Genomic DNA, 23142 nt, shown 5'->3' with positions numbered 1-23142 from the left:
TCAATCACAAAAAGACAAAAGAACCCAAAATGGGTAGAGGATTTAAAATGGCAGTTTGCACAGGAATAAACTTAAATGGCTAATAAACACAGGAAATATATTCAACACCATTTGTAATCAGAGAAAGACAATCAAAACAAACAAAAAAAAAACATTTCACAACTCTTAAACTGACAGTTGTTGGGGCCCCTGGGTAGTTCAGCAGTTGAGCGTCTGCATTTGGCTCAGGGCATGATCCTGGATCCTGGGTCAGGGGATGGAGTCCCACATCGGGCTGCCCGCACGGAGCCTGCTTCTCCCTCTGCCTGTCTCTGCCTCTCTCTCTCTCTGGGTCTCTCATGAATAAATAAATAAAATCTTGGGGAAAAAAACAAAAACAAACAAAAAACCCTGACAATTGTTAGTGTGACAAAACTAGGATTTAGCAAGAAGTAATCAAAGAATTCATTCCGTGCAGGTGCAAGTACAAACTGGCACAGACACTTTGGAAATCAATTTGGCAATAGTTGGTAAAGATGAGGGAACATAATGTAGAAGCCAGAAATTCCACTTGAGTTATCTACCCTAGAAGTACTTGTATACACAGGAAAAAGGACATTCATTGATGCAATGTTTGCAATTTAAAAAGTACTACAGAAACTATTTTAAGTGTCCTTCAGCAAGGAATGAGAATAATACAGAGCAGGGACGCCTGAGGTAGCTCAGTGGTTGAGCATCTGCCTTCGGCTCAGGGCTCAGGGCATGATTCAGGGGATCGAGTCAAGTTGTCGTCCCGTCCTGTCCCGTGTCCGTCGTCGTCGTCGTCGTCGTCGTCCCCCCCCCCCCCCCCCCCCCCCCCCGCATTGGGCTCCCTGCAGGGTGCCTGCTTCTCCTCTGTCTGTGTCCCTGCCTCTCTCTCCATGTGTCTCATGAATAAATAAAATATTAAAAAAAAAAAAAAAGAATGCAAGGCAGTTGAACAATGAGGCCCTTATTTACCAACACTAATAAATCACAAAAGCTATGTTTTTTTTATTAAAAAAAAATAAACAAGCTGTAAAGTATATGCAGAGTAGAACACAATTTATATAAATTTTAGGCATATATTACAATGGCATATTTTGTTTATAGATGTTTGTCGAAATAAATGTACAGGAATGAGAATGATTCACAGCAGTTTCAAGAGAAGTTTCCTTGGGGAGAAGAAAGAGAGTAGTAGCACACTGAGCAACCTGTAGCAATTACAGCAAAATGTTAGTAGCATCTGCTTAATCTGACAGTTATGTTCTTCTCTATACCTTACCAAAGAATTGAGATGTTTCACAATTTAAATAAGTGTTTTCAAAGGTAGAAATTACAGACAGCATAGATATTTTTCAAGAAATAGAACAGTTACAAGAGTATGTGAAGGATAAAGTGGTTGTTTTTTTCTTAATATGATAGATACTGGAGTCTATTTGCTGATGGAAATGATGCATATGGGTGAAACAGATAAATCAAAAATGAGAGAAAGGAGATATCAAAAGGAGCAGTTTCAAAAGGAAAGATGAACGTAACACAGCAGAATTTGCTAAGAGTAGGCCGCACGATGTACTCTGATTTTCGACTATATAACTAACATTCAAGATGTGCTTTGATTTTCAACTATATAACATTCAGGAAAGTACAGTGACATCACTGAACTAAGAAACTTCGAAAGTTTGTCTCTCCACCAAAGTAAAGAAAAAACTGGCATTAAGTGTCAACAGTCAACTTCTTCAGAACTCTGGACATTAATAAAAGGCTATCAGCAATCCAAGGAGCATTCAGTCAAAAAGAACAATGAGCTTCATTAAGAACAGAGAACTTTGTGGTACTTTAACATTTCAATCCTAGCCTCTCTGCTCCCCAGCAGCCTTGAAAAAATGTTTGTATTCCTGGTACTAGCATCACCAGCTAGACCCCAAGACCTAACTAACCTCCTACTGCCCACTCACTGACCTCTGTCCCACATTTCTTCCTTAAGCTCTTTTTTCCAGCTATCTCTTAACTCCCGCAAATGGAAGCCAAAAGCACCCCTCAAGGGATAGCAATGGCCCTCACAAGACCTCCAGCTGGCCCAGGCCATCCACACCAGTTTGATTCCAAGCCCCAAAGTGCACCTGTACAGACGGACCATGGAGTAACCTCTAGAATGACTGACAATTACCTTGACTCACTGTAACACTAAAATCTCTGCCCAAGAAGGAGCACAGGTCTCATCTACATAACATACAATGTATGTCAGGCATGTTTCCTTTTTCTTAAGGCGAGTGTGCAAACCCATGCCCGCATCTACATGTGATGGCAAGAATCCCTTTTTAAAATATTCATCTTAACCCTAAATAAAAGGAATCCATCCACCCTTGCTCAGGGAGTCACAGCTTTGCAAGTTATTCCCCATGACCTCCTCACTTGCTGCAAATAACATTTACTTTGTAGGACAACTCCACCGGGGTACCTGTGACCCACCAAGGAGTGAACTCACAATGGTTCGGTTACACCAGTACCTGGAGTGAGAACAGGGAGAGGGTTCTCTCAAAGCCTCAGTCCAAAAGAGAAGTCATTCACTCGAAAGGCTTATCTATGGAACCTCACCTAAACTCATGAAAAGCTTCTCCCTGGGGGCCTATTTGTGAAATATTTTAATACCACAGCTGCTTGAGAGAATAGATGACAGTTGGGTCAAACAGGAGACAAATCAAAAAGCTTAAAAGCGGAAGCTGAGGAAAAGATATCCATGAGGCCTGAAAAGCTCTGACAGATCCCTGGGGATCTAGAAGGCCCTTCACCAGCATAAGGTGGTGTGCACGTGTTCAACAAAGACCTCGGAAGGCCCTAAGCTCTTAGTCTGACTGACCTTGAGGTTCTGGGCAAGCAAAAAGCACTTAAGAAGTTTCTGTCCAATCATTTACTGACCACTAACTAACTGAGCAGAGACCTCAGTGGCCATACATGACAAAGACACAGACTTTACAGAATTAGTTTAGAAATGGTACAAATAACAAAAAACCCCAAGAGAATCTAATATAAGAACTATCACCTCAGGGGCTTCCGGGTGGCTCAGTTGGTTAAGCATCTGCTTTTGGCTCAGGTCATGATCTCCTGTCCTGGGATCGAGCCCCACATTGGGATCCCTGCTCAGTGGGGGGCCTGCTTCTCCCAATCCCTCCCCTTCAGTGCTCTCTCTCCCCCTCTCTCAAATAAAATCTTAAAACAAACAAAAACTATCACCCCATAGAATCTGAATAGTCCAGTTTTCAACAAAAAAAAATTATAAGAGATGCAAAGGAACAAGAAACTGTAACTCACTCAGGATGGGGGAGCAATTAACAGAAATGGTCCCTGAGGCGGCCCAGACATTGGACTGACTAGACAAAGACTTTATATCAGCTATGTTAAATTTATACAAGGAGCATGTATGAGAACAATGTATCAAATAGAGAATTATCAATAAAGATAAATAAATACATGTGCTCATATTTCACAAGAAATACTATGTCCAAGAAGATAATGATTACAACGTAAAACTTACTGTGTTGCTTTGACTATGTCCCATGTGCTGTAATCATCAATATGAGTTTTCCGTCCAAGAGGTTCACCATATCCATGGTTATAATGGCTTTGGGGTTTGATTTCCTGTTAAAGAGTAAATCACACAAAGGCAAAAGTTAAGAAGAAAGGTACAGAAAACATTTCAATATTTTACTACCACTTTTGCACTGTTTGAAAAATGTTCACTATTGAAATGATTAGTTTTATCTCATTCTAAAGATGCAGAGAAAAAGCATGTTTAATAGATCTACCCCTTGTGCATACTCTTAAAACAGAAAGCTGTGAACCTAGAAGTTAGTGACAAATTTGCAACTGAAACTCATCTTTAGCTCCATAGAACTCTTACTTCATCAAATCAATTCTCATTCTCTCAGACCAATTTTTTTTTTTTAATTCCAGCATAACCGCTGCCTCTAACACTCTTTTTTATTTTAAATTTGAGTACAGGTGACATGCAACAAACATTACACTAGTTTCAGGTATACAACACAGCCATTCAACAACACTCTAACACCTAACACTTTAAAACCTTCATCACATGCCAAATAAACTCTAAAGTGGTAAAGAAACAAACCAATGGAAATTATTCTTCTATTATTTTTGGATACTATCTTTCCTTAAACTCCTTTATGCTGAGGGCTTGTTAAACATCTACCATTAAGTGAGTAAGGAACAACAGGTCAGTTCTGATAAAATATAAGTCTGCTTAAATACTTCTAAATAGGCCAACACTCTTAATTTTAAACAGTTTTACAGAATATTACAACCATTCAAAGCTTGTACGCTATACATAATTTTCTACTTAAAATACAAAATTTGAGCTTTGCGCAGGGGCAGTATCGTAGCCAATGAGGTTTATCCGAGGCGCGATTATTGCTAATTGAAAATACAAAATTTGTTATGCATAGCTTCCTCAATATAACACAACACTAAGATACAATTATCTTTTATATGACAACAGAAAACTGAACATGTTTGGCCTGCTATCCAGAAAGCACAATATGGTGTACTGCATCCTCAAGTCAGGATATGATAAAACCAACATTAAGTTTAAGAGGTTGCCAAAAAATTCAGTAATTAGATAAAAAGTGCCCAAGTGTCCATCAATAGATGAATGGGTAAAGAAGACGTGGTATGGAACATCAGTCATAAAAAAAATGAAATCTTGCCATTTGAAGCAACATGGATGGATATATGGTATATTACTAAGCAAAATAAGTCAGAGAAAGACAAGTATCATATGATTTCACTCATATGTATAATTTAAGAAACAAAGAAAAAGAGACAAACCAAAAAAAAAAAAAAAAAACCAAAACCAGACTGTTACTATAGAGAAAAACAGATGGCTGGAGGAAGCAATGGGTGAAATAGATAAAGGGATTACAAAGTACACTTATCACGATGACCAGTGTATGTATAAAGTTGCTGAATCACTATATTGTATACCTGAAACTAATATATATATGTTAACGTATATACAGGAATTTTTAAATACATATTTTAATAGATTATGTTTTAAAAATCAAAGCCAATGCAAGAAAAAGAAATTCCCAAACGTCAACCTTTTAAATATAGACAGCAACAACAGTATTGCTGATTTTTCCTTTTGCACCAGGCTCCACTGTGGTCCGGACAGTCACTTGCCCTCCAGAACTTTACAATCCAGAGTGGAAGGACAAAGTAGGTAAGAAACCTAAGTCAAATACTGGAAGCAAGAACCTCGCAATAAGAAATTAAAACCTAAATAAAGACAATGTAAGATCTAAAAAGTAATAACTTTAAAACCTATTTCAAAAAAAAAAAAAAAAACCTATTTCAATATGAAAATCTGTTAAGGCAAATTACTATTCTTATTTACTTTTACAGGCAAAAATAATATTCACAAAATAAAAAATAAATCTCTTTTTAAGGCTTACTATCCTAATGCTTCCAGGGACTTTAATTCCATTTTTATCCCCAGAAACCTCATTTATTATACAAAATGATTAAATTATACTCTTAGTTTCTCCACAGAAACTGCAAAAAAATCACTTTTTTCTTCCAGTTACATTTTTATATTAAATCTGTTTTATCCATCTACAAGGTTTTGTTTTTACTTTTTAGTAAAAGAAACTTGATTTTTAAAAGATAACTTAAAAATATCCCTACAGTAATTCCAGAGAGGTAAAGTTATTCCCACTAAAAGGCAGAAGTAATGATGTTAAAGCGAATCTCCAACCTGTTTCATTTCCAAAAAAACAAATTTTGTAATATGGATTTCAAATTATTTTTCTCGCTTTTAACCTGGAAACTGAACTGTAGAACTAGTACCTCATCACTGTGACGAATGACAACACTATCAAGATAATCACTATTAATCACTAGGCCTAGGAATAAACATTTTTTTTAATTTCAAAAAAACACAAAAAATATACTGTGTTCATGTCAATAAGTGTATCTTCAATAAACGTACAATTTTTAATTACAAATTTGCTATTACATATCAGATACATTTTCAACACATATTTAATTATACTTTTAAATTGTATAATTTTTCGATTTAAATGGGGACCAAGAAACAATTTAATTGATACTTGCCAAGAAATTAGTATTACTTTAAAAATACATATGTAGACCACTGTAACTTTTAAGAATGTGGTAAATCCATTAGAAGCAGCTTGGTGTAACAGAAAAAGTCCTTGACTGAGAGGCTCCTGAATTCAAAGTCTGCCACTTTCTTATCTAGGCTACACCCAGTGAGGCAATTCACTACTATAGGATTCAGGTCCTTCATCTGTAAAAAGAGAAGGATGAATAAGATAAGGACACAGATCCTCTGAAGTGCCTCAAGGACCAACAACAGGGTGTCAAGAGCTCCAAGGCTTAAGCCCCACTCTCAATTCATTCACTTCTTAAACAAAGCCCTTTGTTACTTACCCGGTCTTTAGATACTGAGGTTTTATATTAATATTCCTTTAATGGGGGGTGGGGGGGGCAAGGGGGAGGAACAAGATGCAGCTGTTTTAAAAGAGTTCAAAAACTACTAGATTACAAATCCTCCAAGATGCCTTCTAAGATTAACATAAAATGATTTTCTATACTAAAGAAATGGCAGCCATAGGAAGATCCTTAAAGCAGCTAGTTAACAGCCAAAGTTTTTGTTTTGTTTTTAAAGTAGCTCTACCCTCAACATGGAGCCCAAGGCAGGGCTTGATCTCCTAACGTTGAGAACAAGACCTGAACTGAGATCAAGAGTCAGATGCTTAATGGACTGAGCCATCCAGGCGTCCCAACAACCAAAGGATTTTACAGCTCAATAGTTGAAGTGAACTGAAGGAAGGAGAAGACACCTCCAAACTCTAATGCTGAAGTAACAGACGAGAATGAGAAGAGCTGGGATCCCGAGCAGCTGCAGGCTGCTGCAGTCACACAGCAGGTGGACGCAAACGCTGGCTTTGTACATCAAGATGGTAGATGTCATAAACATGTTTATTCAAATGCCCGGGTGGAATATAACCAATCAACTAGTTGCCAGGTGTCTGTGTGCAATCTAGTTAACTTTTTTAGAATGCTAGACCTATTAAATCTTTAGTTACATTCATTTTTATTTTTAAAAAAAGGGAAGCAGCACTAACTAAAGAATCCTCTATGGCCCAGAGCTTACGTTTATTAACAACTAAATACAGATGTCTTATAAGTGCTCTAGCAGAAAAGGTTCTCTAAAAATTGATTTGATAGAAGAGTATATTTGAAAGAATAAATGTGCAAAGAGTAAATTAGGAATATTCAGGAAAAAAAGAGTAAGGGAAGAGATTTGCCCTACCACTGAAGGAAACAAAAGCAAAATAGGAGTGATGCAGTAATAAACAGGGCAACGGAAGAGAGCTTGAAGAATGAGAATCAGAATTGGGCGGGGGGGGGGGGGGGGGAGGGCTGGGTGGCTCAGTGGTTAAGCATCTGCCTTTGGTTCAGGTTTCGATCTGGGGTCCTAGGATCAAGCCCCTCATAGGGCTCCCCGTAGGGATCCTGCTTTTCCCTCTGCCTGTTTCTACCTCTTTGTCTCTCATGAATAAATAAATTTAAAAAAAAAAAGAATCAGGAGGGAAAGATGTATTATTCAATATATGGTATAAATGAACAATTGCTAGCCATTTGATTAAAAAAAAATTAGCAATCTCCAACATAAAGACTGATATGCTTGATAGAAAGATGTCAACAAAATATAGCCAAGGATATAGTTTCCTTAATGGTAGGTAATACTGAAATGCACCTGAAAATAACAGGGCCACACACAACAGAATTCAGGGCAAACTAATGGAGGCTTCCCAGGTCAGCCCATATCTGCCTAAGAACATACAGATGCGGCAGCCCCGGTGGCGCAGCGGTTTGGCGCCGCCTGCAGCCTGGGGTGTGGTCCTGGAGACCAGGGATGGAGTCCCGCGTCGGGCTCCGTGCATGGAGCCTGCTTCTCCCTCTGCCTCTCTCTCTCTCTGTCTCTATGAATAAATATATAAAATCTTAAAAAAAAAGAACATACAGATACCTGAGAGAGAGAAGGATGGGGTTCTCCTCCTGAGAGAAGGATGCATCTTCCTGTTCTTATGAGTGTGCAACCTTCCTGACTGTTCCAGAAATTCTGGCCATATACCAAGTCTAAGTAACTTGTTCAAAAAGCTAATTTAGGACTTTCTTCAATGTTTACTACAGGACAAGGTAAATTGCAGGTCAATTTCCCAGGCATCCCTGAGATGTGACTACCCCCTGACAGGACCAGACTCCAGCCTACCTATTCTCACCTCCCTCTTTATTTCAGATAACTTCCAGCCAGACCAAAGGCTTAAATATAAGAATACTGGCAATAACAGCCCTAGTGCACACAAAACTAAGCTCTGAGAAAAGCATAAATAACACCACATTTGACAAAATGGGCAAAGACTATGAAGATAATTCAAAGAGGGCAAAACATAATTGCCAGAGAGAAAGAGAGAAAGCCATGTGCACGCGCAAAAGAGATGAAAAAGCCACAATTCCAAATTAATTAAGTAAATGCATTTCCAATCCCCGCCCCCCCCCCACGCGCCAAAGAGGGAGAAATCAACAACATTCTAGGGGACATACATGTTACCTACAAGGCACATGTTACCTGCCTATCTTTGGTGCTCAGCCCACATACACAGTGATTTTAGCAAGCCAGGGATCAACTACATGCTTATGATCTGCCCTGTGTAAATGTATGCTGTCAGGTATCATTCTAATAGGACAAAGTCTGAATCAAGAAGCTAAATGTACTTAATTACATACTTTGAGTCACTCAAATTTAATTTCATTAAATGTATGAGATAAAATTAGGTTTTAACCATAAAGGGTTACTGACAAGAAGAAAGGAAAAAAGGTCTATGCATACATGACTTATTTTAAGTCCCAGCTAAAACTGACAAGCCAAATGTGAGATCTTCTTAAAACCTGAAGTAGTGATGAATTAAATTTTAGGCATACCATAGGATTTTTTAAAAAGGAACATCAATTAAACATAACAAAAAGAATGCATAAGCATACAACAAATATAACCAAGGGAACAATGCATTAGGAAAAGCAGTAGCCATTACAAGATCATAAAATGATTTTAAAATGTATTTAGTTAACAGTGCCAGCAGATGGCACTACACTCAATTCAACAGAATTCTAACTTTTTTTGATGCTCTCTTCAAGGGAAGATTAGACAAAAGTGATTTGATTATAAAATGTAAAGATTTCAAATCAATTTTTTCAGTAAGCAACAGATCCCATATATTACATACTCTGCTGTGGTCCTGGATCCCTGCCGAACACTATATGATTATTGCTTCTAATAAGAGTCCGACCTGACTCACAAGTTCTCTCCATACTGTGGTAGTACCACCACTGCCTCCATCCAAACTCAAATTAATCTTGCTTGCTTCCAATAAACTTCACCACCACCTTGTAGCTTCTTTAAAAGCTGGTTTTCACTTCATTTCCTTCTAGAATTAATCTACATCTATACAAATATTTGTAACAATATACATTAATTTGGCATACATTTTTTTCTTTCCACAGAAGGTGATGAACAAATGCCTCTATGTACATCCCCCACCCCCATCTCCTCAAAAATAAAATTTTTAGGATTTTTATTTAGGATAGTATAAGATTTACAAAAAACAATGCAGAGTACTTACATTCTGCACACCCAGTTTCCTCTACCATTAACATCTAACATTACTACTGCATTTGTTGCAATTAATGAATATTGATACATTATTATTAACTGAAGTCTATACTTTATTCAGATTTCCTTAGTTTTTACATAATATCCTTTTTCTGTTCCAGGATTCCATCTATCCCATTACATTTAAGTTCTCATGGCTCCCTAAGCTCCTCTGGACTCTAACAATTTCTCAGACTTCCCCTTGCTTTTAATGGTTTTGACAGTTTTGAGGCGTGTTACTCAGGTATTTTGCAGAATGTCCCTCAACTAGGATATATCTGATTTGTTTTTCATAGACTAGAGTTATGTGTTTTTAGGAGAAAGTGGTGTTTTCTAATTTACCTAATTTTTAAAATTTCCTTCAAAACTGTTATAACAATCTTCATTTGTCCAAATATTTTCAGTCTGTAATCATAGTACTCATATTTTAGAATCTTCCGTTTTACATTTCTTCATGCCATTACAGGTAGTTTTTGTAAGAAATGCTTTGAACCACTGCAAAATAATTATGTTGATATATTAAAACACGCTGAGCAATGCCTGGGTGGCTCAGCAGTTGAGCATCTGCGTGACCCCTGGGTCCTGGGATCGAGTCCCACATCAGGCTCCCCACATGGAGCCTGCTTCCCCCTCTGCCTGTGTCTCTGTCTGTCTCTCTCTGTGTCTCATGAATAAATAAAACCTTAAAAAAAAAAAAAAATGCTGGGCAGCCCGGATGGCTCAGCGGTTTAGCACCGCCTTCAGCCCAGGGCGTGATCCTGGAGACCCGGGATCGAGTCCCACGTCGGGCTCCCTGCATGGAGCCTGCTTCTCCCTCTGCCTGCGTCTCTGCCGCGCGCGCTCTCTCTCTCGCTCTCTCTCAATCTCTCTCATAAATAAATAAATAAATCTTTAAAAAAAATGCTGAAACATTTCCCAACCACTGCACATTTAGGTTAAGCTTATATTTCCTAACTAAACTCAGATGTTATTTTCTAGGCATTCCATTCCTTGTCTTCTCCTTCTCTTCACCATCTTCACCATCTCTTCACCATCGAACTGGAAACTATGACAAGTCAAGAAGGCTATCTTCAATCATTTGTGTACTCCCAGCGCTGAGCACAAACAGAGCCTGGCATAGTATTTCATGCCCTTAAAGAAAATTACACAATAAATGGATGGGTTTCCCCCACTATTAAAAATACTACCATTAACTCATTTAGTATTTCTTCTTTTTAACTGGAGTAAACTTCCTAAAGTGAAATTCCTAAAGAGAATGAATATTTTTATGATGCATGATACAATATGTAAATTGTTTTGCAAAAGGATTATATTTATGGGGCAGCCCGGGTGGCTCAGTGGTTTAGCACCACCTTCAGCCCAGGGTGTGATCCTGGAGTCCCGGGATCGAGTCCCACATTGGGCTCCCTGCATGGAGCCTGCTTCTCCCTCTGCCTGTGTCTCTGCCTCTCTCTGTCTCTCTCTGTGTCTCTCATGAATAAATAAATAAAATCTTTAAAAAAAAAAAAAAAAAAAAAAAAGGATTATATTTATAATCCCACCAGTATCATATGATTAACCCATTTCTCCATAAATTCACTAGCATTATTCTTATTTTTATTGAATTCTTCCCCTAATTTAAACAAACAATACTCGGTATTTCAGGAGTGCCTGGGTGGCTCAGCTGGTTAAGCATCTGACTTTGGCTCAGGTCATGATCTCGAGATCCTGGGATCAAGTCCTGCATCGGGATCCTTGCTCAGTGGGGAGCCTGCGTCTCCCTGTCCTTCTGCCCCTCACCCCTCTTCCCCACCCTTTCACCCTCACCCCTCTTCCCCACCCTTTCACCCTCACCCAAAGGTACCTGCTCTCCTTTGCTCTCTGAAATAAATCAAATCTTAAAAAAAAAACCTTTCATATTTTAACTTTTCATATGCTTTACTATATTCTATGTCATCTTTTGAGACTTGCCTGTTCTTATCCTCTGGCTATTTTATTCTATTTGAAGCCTGAAATCTGTTTGTTTAATACATTTGAATCAGATTTTCACATATTGAGATTATATATTAAACTTTTTTTTAAAATTTTTATTTATTTATGATAGTCACACACACAGAGAGAGAGAGAGAGAGAGAGAGGCAGAGACACACAGGCAGAGGGAGAAGCAGGCTCCATGCACCAGGAGCCCGACGTGGGATTTGATCCCAGGTCTCCAGGATCACGCCCTGGGCCAAAGGCAGGCGCCAAACCGCTGCGCCACCCAGGGATCCCTATTAAACTTTTTCATACTGATCTAAACACTTGTTATATTTTTGGGGTTGTTATTTATGTTTTCAATATATATCAAGGATTATACTTTCTATAATCACATACAATCTTTTTCTTGGACTTTTTGGTCTTGATTTTTATATTTAAATACTACTGTAATCATTACTGCTACCCATTAAGTACACCATGGACCCTTGAAAGTTAAATTGAGTCCAAGTGATTGACTTTTTCTTTTTTCAACTATGAGATATAAATAAAAGAGACATGTTGCTTTCAGAGAACAGATTTTAGGAGCCAGTATGCAATTCCTCATTCTCTTTCCCACCACCATGGAAAATGGCAATATTCCAGAGAGCAGTCCAGGTCCCAAAGGAGCCACTATCCAACTTACAGTGCATGTGTACTGCACACTAACATGTAAGCCACTAAGACTTCAGCATGGCTAGTGTAGCAAAACCCAGCTTAATCTGACTAATACAACTCTGAAAATTATTTTGGTAAAGACTTTGCAATGAAGACGTACATAAACCACTATATTTTGGAGCTGGTTATCCAGGATAACATCCCCATCTCAAGATCCTTAATGTAATAACTGGTACATAAGAGTACTGGTAATCTTCAACTTTATCTCGTATCTGCACACATGGTTGAAAATATTAATCCGTTTTTTTTTTTTAATCCGTTTTTTTGATGATTTCTTTGAATAGTCCAAGAATATAAACAAGCACTCCAAACATTTACTCCTGCAAGTAAATGAGGTCTTTCACTTCTGTGGCATATAGCATTGGCAAACACATCAAATGCAACATTAGGAAAAAATAATGACAGTAAATCCTTATTTCCTTACTTTTTTTTCCATTTTAAAAAGGCAATGCCTTTTATTCTTTCTCCATTATATATAAAGTTGTTAAATTGTATTCAAATACATTACTCCAGAGAATGAGTAACATTGTATTTGGATATAATGCCCAGTTGACCACCATACCCTTTCACTATAAAATACGTCCACTTGAGATTAATTTTATCCTCCAACTATAGGATTCTGACTAGCATTCTTTTAATATTATCTCCTAGTTGGCCTGTAACTCTTATGGAAGCCTCTCTCCACTTCTCTGCTTCCTGCCCTTCACACACACAACTAACTCTTCTTAACCAGGAGCCCAAGCTCAAGTGCTGGCCACATTTCCCACTTGGCCCCAGAAAGCTGGGGCAGACACAAAATGTCCCACCTGTGGCAAATCTGAGGAAGTATCCTTCAAGCACTAGAAGTTTTGTTTGTTTTTTAAATGTATGAGTTAAGTGCATGTGTACACTAAGTTTTAAATTCAATCACCAAATTGCAAATATGATGGCAAAGAAACACTGAAAATCCTAAAAGAAATGCACAAATCCCATCTGCAGTTGAGTTTAAATAAACAAAGACTTAGACATCTAGTTCAGTCAGCAATAGACAAACAGGGAATTTTGAACAAGGAAATTACAGATGAGATAAACAATTCTGATGTTCACAGTGTGGACAAAACGTCCACACTAAATCTCATTCAAGTCCCCAAAATTTCAGGTGCAATTAGCTACCAACTCTTAACTACTTTACTCAAAATAAATCCATCACCTCTTTTTTGCTTTGCCTCTACAACATCTTCTCAAATGGTCTGTCCATCTTGCTATTCCAATCACTCCCCTGCTTAAAATCCTTATAATCATGTAAAAGAAGGTAAAGCAAGAACATTTCAGTAATCATGCAAAATTGCATGAACTGGCCCCAAATTACTTTTTCTACCATTTTCTTCTAAGCATCCTAAATGTTTATGTATAACAGCCATTTCAAGAAACCATGCTTATCAAAAAACCTCAGGGTCCTTTTGGTCATGTTAGCTATTCTACTTAGAAGGCATATCCCATCTCAGATCTGGCACACTTTTTACAAATCCTTCGATTCACAATTCAAATGTCACTACAGCCTTCTTTGTTTCCCTCAGGCAGAGTTAATGATCCAGTGTTCTGTGTTCCCAAGGTTATGCAAACAAATAATTACAATACTATGTGATGGTGTGTTAGTTTCCCATTGCAGCGATAATAGGTTACCACAAACTTATTAGCTTAAAACAACCAAAGATATTATCTCACAGTTCCGGAGGTCAAAGATCCAAAATCAAGTATCAGTATCAGAAGGTATCAACAGGGCAACACTCCCTCAAGAGGTACTAGAGGAGAAGCTGTTCTTTGCCTCTTCCAGCATTCCTTGACTTGCAGCAACATTACTCCAATATTCCAGGCCCACATCTCCAGATCTCTCTAGTCTACTTCATAGCCTTCTGTGCACATGTGTTCAAATCTCCCTCTGCCTCCCTTTTTTTGTTTTAAAGATTTTATTTATTTATTCATATGAGAGAGAGAGAGAGAGAGGCAGAGGGAGAAGCAGGCTCCATGCAGGAAACCCGATGAGGGACTCAATCCCAGAACTCTGGAATCATGCCCTGGGCTAAAGGAAGATGCTCAACTGCTGAGCCACCCAACCAGGGGTCCCCCTCTGCCTCCCTTTTATAAGGAGACATGTAACTACAATTAGAATCCACCTGAATAGCCAAGATAACGTCTCCATCTCAACACTCAATTTAACTATCCCTGCAAAGACTCTTTTCCCTTATTGAGGTAACAACATAGGTTCCAGGGATTAAGACTTGACATCTTTGGGGGGCCCATCATTCTGCCTACCACAGGACAGGGATAGAGAGAGAAAGTGAGAAGTAAAGGGACAAATTCATATACGCTGATGCTGTCTGTAAGCTGCTACATCAGCTTTGAGAGAAACTCCCACCTTGATATCTGATCCCTGGCCTGCTTTCAGCAACAGTCTCTTAAGTCAGTTCAGCAAGAATCCCCCTACCCTTGATGTCTCCTGTTAGTATTTCAATCCACTGAACCCTCATTCTTATTGGCCATATTCCCAATTGTCCTTGCTATATTCAGAACTGAGCTCAGTTCTATTCTGAGGGGCTTCTTTCCCCCCTATTGCAATAGTTCCTGAATGAAATGAATTTTTACCACTTTAACTACCATCCAGCTCTGGTTTTCTTTGACAGAATCTCCTCTCTAACATCTTCTGCTGTAGGAGAGGCAGGCATTCTTCAGCACACGTCTAAAAACTCCTCCCTAGCTGTTATGCTACTGGTATAACCTGGGATTGCTTATGCCAAGCAGGCAACTATCTTTTGGTTAAGTTTCTTTCATGACAGCTCTGGCCTAACCAGCATCTCAAGTGCTCACCTGGTCCAAAGGAAAGACTCTTAACGTCACTACATACACAGAGGAAGCCCGCTCTTCTAGCTCTTCCACTGCAAGACTAATTTCATATATCCCTTACCTTTATGCTTCCCAAGGAAAGCAGCAGCAGCCCCGTCAGTAACTGCAGGGGAGCCAAATCACACTTTTCCATGAATTCTCTAACACTCCACCAAGACAGCATCCCAGCAGGCATCCAGTCACAGACACATTCTCCCTCCTGAAAGTTCCTCAATTTTTCAGAGAAATTGTTTGCAATCCACATAGAGGATGATATAAACACTATCCTTTTTTGGATTCCTTTTTTGGATTAGTAACCCTTCAAAGAGCCCTTCTCCTCATTAAAATCTTTATTTTGTATAAGCTGTAGGTAATAGAGTTCCAGGACAAATCATAGCCACTTCTCAGCAAGTTCCGCCTCTCTGTTTACACTGCAGGGATCCTTTGTCAGCTACTGTCCTCAGCTTTGAGCTCTAGGAAAAATCCTTAGATGACACAGAAAGTCCCACTTAATAGCATATACACAAATATATCATAAAGTATTTATTCTTTCATATCTGGTATCTTTCACCCAACATTATGTTTCTGAGACTTTTCTGTGCTGATACATGGTAGTTCAATGCAATTGCTAGATACTGCTTTATGAATGATCACATACAATTCCCTACGAGAATTTTTGCTACTATAAACCTATTACAATTAGCAATTTTATACAGGTCTCGCCTGTAAAAGTTTCTCTAGGGAAAGCACCTAGTAATAGAACTTCTGGATAAAAAGACTTTGAGTATACTCAACTTTACTATCATTAAATTGCTTTCTAAGGTGATGGTACCCATTTAAACTCTCACTAGCAATGTTTGAGTTTTCCTTTCACTTAGATTAGATTTATACTTAGATTTACCAGACTTAATTTTGAGGAAATCTGATGGATACCAAACTACACTTTGTTTTGATTCCATAAAGCAAAGAAAATGTATCCAGGAGAAATCAACTATATCAATGCCGATGAAAAGTCAAGAAAGATAGAGTCCATGCTGACCACCGGATTCAGCAATATAGATGCTGCTTTACTTTGACAAGGTGGGGCATATGCCCAGCTGATTAAAGAAAAGATGGGAAGGAAAAGAACTGGAAACAGCAAATATAAGCAACTCTTCTAAGGAGTTGTGCTATAAAGAGGAGCAAAGAAATAGAGAAGTCAGAGGTAAGTGGGACCAAATGAAAATATGGTTTGGTTTGGGAATTTTTTTTTTTTAAGGATGGGAGAAATGATTGCTAGTATATATACTCTGATAAGGATAAAAACTGACGACATAGGACTATGAGAACTGCTGGAGAGACACTGTTAAGTCAGCCTAAGAGTATAAAAAGTAGTGTAACCAAACACTTAATTTTATGCTGAAAATAACAAAACACTATTGACAGAAACTAAAGAAGATCTAAACAAATGGACAGATATACCACATTCATGGATTGGAACACTTAACATGATAAAGTTGTCAATTCTCCCCATATTGATACACAAGTTTAATGCAATTCCTATCAAAATCCTAGCAAGAATTTTTGTAGATATAGACAAGGTCATTTTTAAAATTCATATAGGAAGGCAAATAAAATTGCTAAAATAATTTTGAAAGAAACGAATAAAGAAAGCAGTTAATTAACTTCAAGACCTATTATACAGCGACAGTAATCAAGCTGGTATAGTACTGGTTGAGGGACAGATACATAGATCAATGACGGAGAACCCAGAACCTAGACACACACACACACACACACACAGAAATATGTTCAACTGATCTCTGGCAACAATGTAAAAGCCAATTAAAGGGAGGAAAGATAAGCTTTTCAGCAAATGGTATTGAAGCAACTGGACATTTAAAGGCCAAAAAAACCCCAAAACACAAAAAAACCTCAACCTAATTCTCACACTTTATGCAAAAAATAACTGATCCTGAACTTCAGTGTTACCTGTGAAACTATAAACTGTAAAAAAGAAAAAGAAAATATTTGACATCTATGGCTAAGGAAGGGGAATCTGAGACTTGACACAAAAAAATACAGCCCATAAAAGTAAAAACGTAGAAACTGGACCTCAGCAAAATGTAAACTTATGCCATAAGAAAGACCCTACTGAGGCTGATAAGACTGTATAGACTGGGAAAAACTATTTGCAAACCAAGACAAAGAACTAGTGTCTAGGATATATTTAAAAAATCAACAATAAAATAAAGAATCAATTGGAGAAAAAAAAGTGGCAAAAGGCATTGTTATGGGCTGAACTGTGTCCCCCCAAAATCCATTTGCTGAAGCCAAGACGCCAGTACCTTAGAATGTTACTGTATTTGGAGCTAACCCCTATAGAAGGGGAATTAAGTTTAAATGAGGTCACCAAGGTGGGCCTCCATCCAATCTGACTGGTGTCCTTAAAGGAAGAGGATATCTGGACACAGGCACTAGGGGCACTGTTGAGTACAGAGGGAAAAACCATGCGAGGACACAGCAAAAGTGCAGCTAAAGCTAAAGACCTCAGAAGAAACCAAACCTGCCAATACCTTGATCTTGGACTTCCACCCTCCAGAACAATTAAAAAATAAATTTTCATTATTTAAGCCACCATGTGTGGTATTTCTATGCCCTAGCAAACTAATACGAAGAGACATTTCACCCAAGAGGATATAAAGATGGCAAACACATGAAAACAAAGCATCATTGGCTATTAGGGAAATGCAAATTAATACCACAATGACTTATCATCATATACCTATTAAAATGGGCTAAAATCAGAAAATGTCAATATCTAATGCTGTGAGGATGCAGAGATCTGATTACTCATACACTGCAGACTGAAATGTAAAATATACAGCCACTGTGGAAAACAGCCTGACAGTTTCTTGAGAACACTAACATACAACTACCATATAACCCAGTAATTGTACTCCTGGGCATTTATCCAGGAAATGAAAACTTTTTTTTAAGCTTTATTTATGTATTAGTTGATAAAGAGAGAGAGCATGTGCATGGGGAGGAGGGGCAAAGGGAGAGGGAGAAAATCTTAAACAGGCTTCCATACACTGGGTGGACAGTCCAATGTGGAGCTCAATATCAGGATTCTGAGATTACAATCTGAGCTGAAATCAAGGGTCAGACACTTAACCAACTGCACCAACCAGGTGCCTCATGAAAATTTATTTTTACACAAAGACCTATACACAAACAGTTAAAGCAGCTTCATTTATAATAACCAAAAACTGGAAACAACCTAGATCTCCTTTGACAGGTAAATGGTTAAACAAACTGTAGTATATCCATATACTTACTACTCAGTAATAAAAAGGAACTAATGACTGACTGCTACAACCAGATGAATCTCCAGAGAATTATGCTGATTGAAAAAAGCCAATCCCATAAGGTTACATACCACTACGATTCCATTTAAATAATATTCTTAAAATTGTAAAACTATAGAAATGGATAATGGATTTTTTAAAAATTTTATTTGACAGAGAGAGGGCACAAGCAAGTGGAGCAGCACACAGAGGGAGATGGAGAAACAGGCTCCCCGCTGAGGAGAGAGCCCGACATGGGGGGCAATCCCAGGACCCTAGGATGATAACCGGAGCCAAAGGAAGATGGTTAACCGACTGAGGCACACAGGTGCCCCAAAATGAATTAACAGATTACCATGGCACACAAGGGCACTATGAAGGATCTTTGTCATGATGAAATGTTCTGTATCTTCACTGAGTCAATATCAATCTCCTGGTTGTGATACTACACTATAATCTTGCAAGGTGTTACCACTGGGGGAACCTAGGTAAAGGGTACACAAGATCTCTCTGCACTTTTTCTTACAACTGCATGTGAATCTAAACTATCTCAAAAAGTTTAACTCAAAGAAAAATTATCAGCTTAAACATTTTAAATTCACACAATTTATCATAAATAAAATATGCCTTAACAAAGAGTTATGCAGAAAATATTTTTAAAGGCATATACATTTTTTAAAAACCATCCAGACCAGTGTTGTCCAACAGAACTTTCTGCAATTACAGATATATTCTACATTTCTATGCTGTCTCAAACAGTAGTCACTAGGCACACATTGCTAATCAACACTTGAAACTTGACTAGTGTGACTGAAAAGCTGAATATCTATTATATTCATTTTAATTAACTTACATTTAAATTGGCACATGTCATTGGTGGTGGTTATCACGTTAAACAAGGCAGGTCTAGACATTACAAAGAATGGGAAAGATAATTATATGCTACAATGGGACTACATCCAAAGTGTATTCATAAAAAAATGCATTGGTTACATACTTTTACCTTCTACTATATACCTTCTGTATTTCTTAAATTTTTGACAATAATCATGTGTCATTATTTTTAAAAGTCATAAAACCCATACTGGAATTTAAATTTCTGATACCTTGAAAATTCATATGCACTATTCAATATAGAACAAATCAGATGTTGGGATCATAGTTCAGAAAGTTTAAGTTCTTACTTGTTCTGCAATGATACAGTTCTAGATTCCAGTTTGTCAGTTTTTCCCCCCAGGTGTGGCCTTTCTTAGGATTTGACTACATTAAATTATCCACAGGAAAGAAGACATATAAGGAAAAAACAAGTTTAAACAATGGAAACTTATGAAATCAACTCAATTAACTTCTTAAACAGCTGAAAGATCTTGGATACTCATAATGGGTGTTCAACCAGAAAGCAAAAATTCCATTAGAAAGATCTACAGTTCATTCATGATCATAGCTGCAGAATTACGAATGCAGAGCAGTGAATACTTAGGATTACAGTGAGGCATGGTAACACAAATGAAAGAGGGACTCTTCAAAAAGGCTTAAACCCCAAGTGTCTAGACTCAAGCCAGTAACATTTGTCTTATCAGCCACTGCCACAGATTTAATACTAAGAGTATTTCTCTCCGACCCCTCCAGCCCCTCCACCCTGATCCACACCTAGGGTTATTTCATTTCCTCTCAAGGGATTTTATGAATGAAAACATATTTTGCTTACAGGTTCAGACTAAGCAGGAGAAAGACAAAACAGAATAAATTGAAGAAACATTTTGAAGAAAAGTATTTTTAAGAAAATCTAGGTTTTGGATTTCAAGTCAAATAGCTACTCAAAGAAGTGGACTTAGAGCAACTACCAAAATTGAGTCCTCCTCTAACACCTTTAACAAAAGCTGATAGTAATTCTGACAGTTTTTCAATTACATAATCAAAAACAATTTGTGTTTTGACCTATTAAACTATATAGCAGAATATATATGAGAATTATGGCTTTGGAGTCAAGAGTTTAGGTTCTAATACACACTCTGCCAACTGCTAATGACGTGAACCTGAATAAAGTACTTCACCCCTTGACTGCTTCCTAATCTGCAAACAGCTCAGTAACACCTCCTTTGCAGAACTGTAAAAAAGTAAAATGAGTGCAACACTGAAATCACCAAAATGTTCTTTAGTAGGTAAATGAGTATCTAAACTATGGTACAGCCACACAATGGAACACTCTTTAGCATTAAAAAAGAAATGAGCTGTCCAGTCATGAAAAAATACAGAGGAAGCTTAAATGCATATTACTAAAGAAGCTAACCCGAAAAGGCTACAGACTGTATGATTCAAATTACGTGACACGACATTATGGTAAAGGCAAAACTACGGAAACAGTTTAAAAAAAAAAAAAAAAAGGAAGAACGAAAGAAAGAAAGAAAAATTTAGTGGTTGCCAGAACTAGGAGGGAGAGAGGGAGGGATGAATATAAGGTAGAGCACAGAGGATTTTTTCGGGCAGTGAAACCATTCTGTATATTACTGTAACAATAGATATATATCATTATACGTTTGTCAAAACCTGACGAATACATACCAAAAGTGAAGCCTAGTGTAACGTATGGACTTTGGGTGATAATGAAGTGTTAAGGTACATTCATGACACATGTGACTCTGATGCAGGGGAGGCTGGTGCTGGTATGGGGGGCAGAGAGTATATGGGAAAGCTCTACACTTTCTGCTCAGTTTTGCTGTGAACTCAAAACTGGTCTTAAAAAAAACAAAGCCTATTAAAAGTTTTTTTAAAAAAAGTAAATGAGGGCATTTGCAATCACAGGTAACCAGTGCCTGGTAAATAATATCCAATGAAACGTATCTACGACTGTATCACTTTCACACTGTGCTGCACTATAAAAAGGAGCAACTGGATTCAAATTCAATTAGGGCACTACCAGCAAGTTACTTATTCTATGTCTCCATTTCCTCACTTGTAATATAGGTATAAAAAAAAGTGTGAGAATTAAATGAATGAATATATATGCAAAACTGTTCAGGACAGTGACTAGCTCATAGTTATAATTTCATCAATGTTAGCAATTACCATTGCTATCAAACTGAAGAGAAAACATGAAAAGCATATGGTACAATGCCTCATACATTAAATGTCAAATTAGGTTCCCTCTTCCTCCTGTAGTAAAATTTTTCCCACCTATCAAGTATGTACCAGTATTAGAGAGGTATAAGAATCATCCCTGGGACTTTTTCAAAATATACATAGCACAAATCCACATACGAAATTAGAGGCTTTGAGAGGTGTGGATGGAAATAGGTGTATTCTATCAAAAGTCTCCATAAGATTCTAATACATACACACACACACATTCTCTCTCTCTCTCTCTCTCTCTCTCTCTTAGTTCACCCAACCCATCTCCCACATGAATCCAGTTCTAATAGTTACTGAACACAAGTGATTAATGAATTCAAGGCATTGAAACATATATTTTAATATAAATTTCCTGGAGTTTCAATGTATTGTCCCAATAAGGGGCTGGCAAGTATAGCCTCTAGGTCAAATCTGGCACACCACCTGATTTTATATATGAAGTCTTATTCGAACACAGCACATCCAATCATTTCCATATTGCCTTTGGCTGCTCTCCTATGACCAGCACAGAGCTGAGCAGTTGCTAAAGAGATTATATGGCCCACAAACTTGAAAATATTTACTACCTGGCCCTTACAGAAAGCTTCCCAACTCCTGGTCTAGATCATTAATACAGAATGCTATTCAGTAAGCCAATTAGAATATTTGGCATTAAGAATGAGTTCAATGTAATTACAATATCTCTTAAAGCATATAAAAAACTAGATGATTGGAAACAAAGCAAATAAACAGTTCTTTCCATTAAGAATATAGAAGACAAATAATTTTGCCTGCCAGCATTCCTTCTTTAAGCAAACTATTCTTCCCCAAATCCAACCAAGAGATGTTAGCAAATTACAGGCCCTATTTCATGGTCATGTGGAAATATAACCTAAAACAGGAAAATGCAATGCCACTTTCCAGTGTGGAATAAAGGAAGACATGCAGTCCCTCTCTAATGGTTAGTGAAAGTTGAGATATGGGGGGGGCGGGGGGGGGAGGGGAGTCAGCATGCATGTCGCCACTACAGAGAAGAAAGCAGCAGCTCCCCATTAGAAGAAAATAGAGCTGACATGCAGAGATGAGGATAGACAGAAAATAGTCTTGGTGACATTCTCAGCTCAAGTCAGGTATCCTTGAGTTTAAATGCATCCCTGCCATCCTAAGTTAGGGTTATGTAATTAGTAACTTCCCTTTTTTGCCCAAGTCTTTTTTTTTTTTTTTTTAAGATTTATTTATTCATGAGAGAGAGAGAGAGAGAGAGAGAGAAGCAGAGACACAGGCAGAGGGAGAAGCAGGCTCCATGCAGGGAGCCCGACATGGGACTCAATCCCAGGTCTCCAGGATCACACCCTGGGCCAAAGGCAGTGCTAAACTGCTGAGCCACCTGGGCTGCCCCCAAGTAAGTTTTAAAAGGGTTTG

General features: G+C 37.9%; 1 protein-coding gene and 1 pseudogene across 5 annotated transcripts in view; one reads left to right on the top strand and one right to left on the bottom strand.

The window, feature by feature from the left end:
- Positions 1–23142, bottom strand: part of ZDHHC17 (zinc finger DHHC-type palmitoyltransferase 17) — a 189910-nt gene that overhangs the window by 159536 nt on the left and 7232 nt on the right. For all 5 annotated transcript variants that reach the window (XR_007402232.1, XR_004804989.2, XM_025439403.3 and 2 more), the window contains exon 2: positions 3533–3636. Coding sequence is in view for 3 of the 5 variants with exons in the window: in XM_025439403.3 (XP_025295188.1) it covers positions 3533–3636 (104 nt within the window). In the remaining 2 variants the exon portion in view is untranslated. The remainder of the gene's footprint in view (positions 1–3532; positions 3637–23142) is intronic.
- LOC112654898 (U4 spliceosomal RNA) lies at positions 4372–4548 on the top strand (annotated as a pseudogene).

The sequence above is a fragment of the Canis lupus genome, chromosome 15, assembly GCF_003254725.2.
Source record: "Canis lupus dingo isolate Sandy chromosome 15, ASM325472v2, whole genome shotgun sequence".
NCBI lineage: Eukaryota > Metazoa > Chordata > Mammalia > Carnivora > Canidae > Canis > Canis lupus.
The sequence above is the reverse complement of the archived record's forward strand: the minus strand, read 5'-3'. Positions and strand labels throughout refer to the sequence as shown.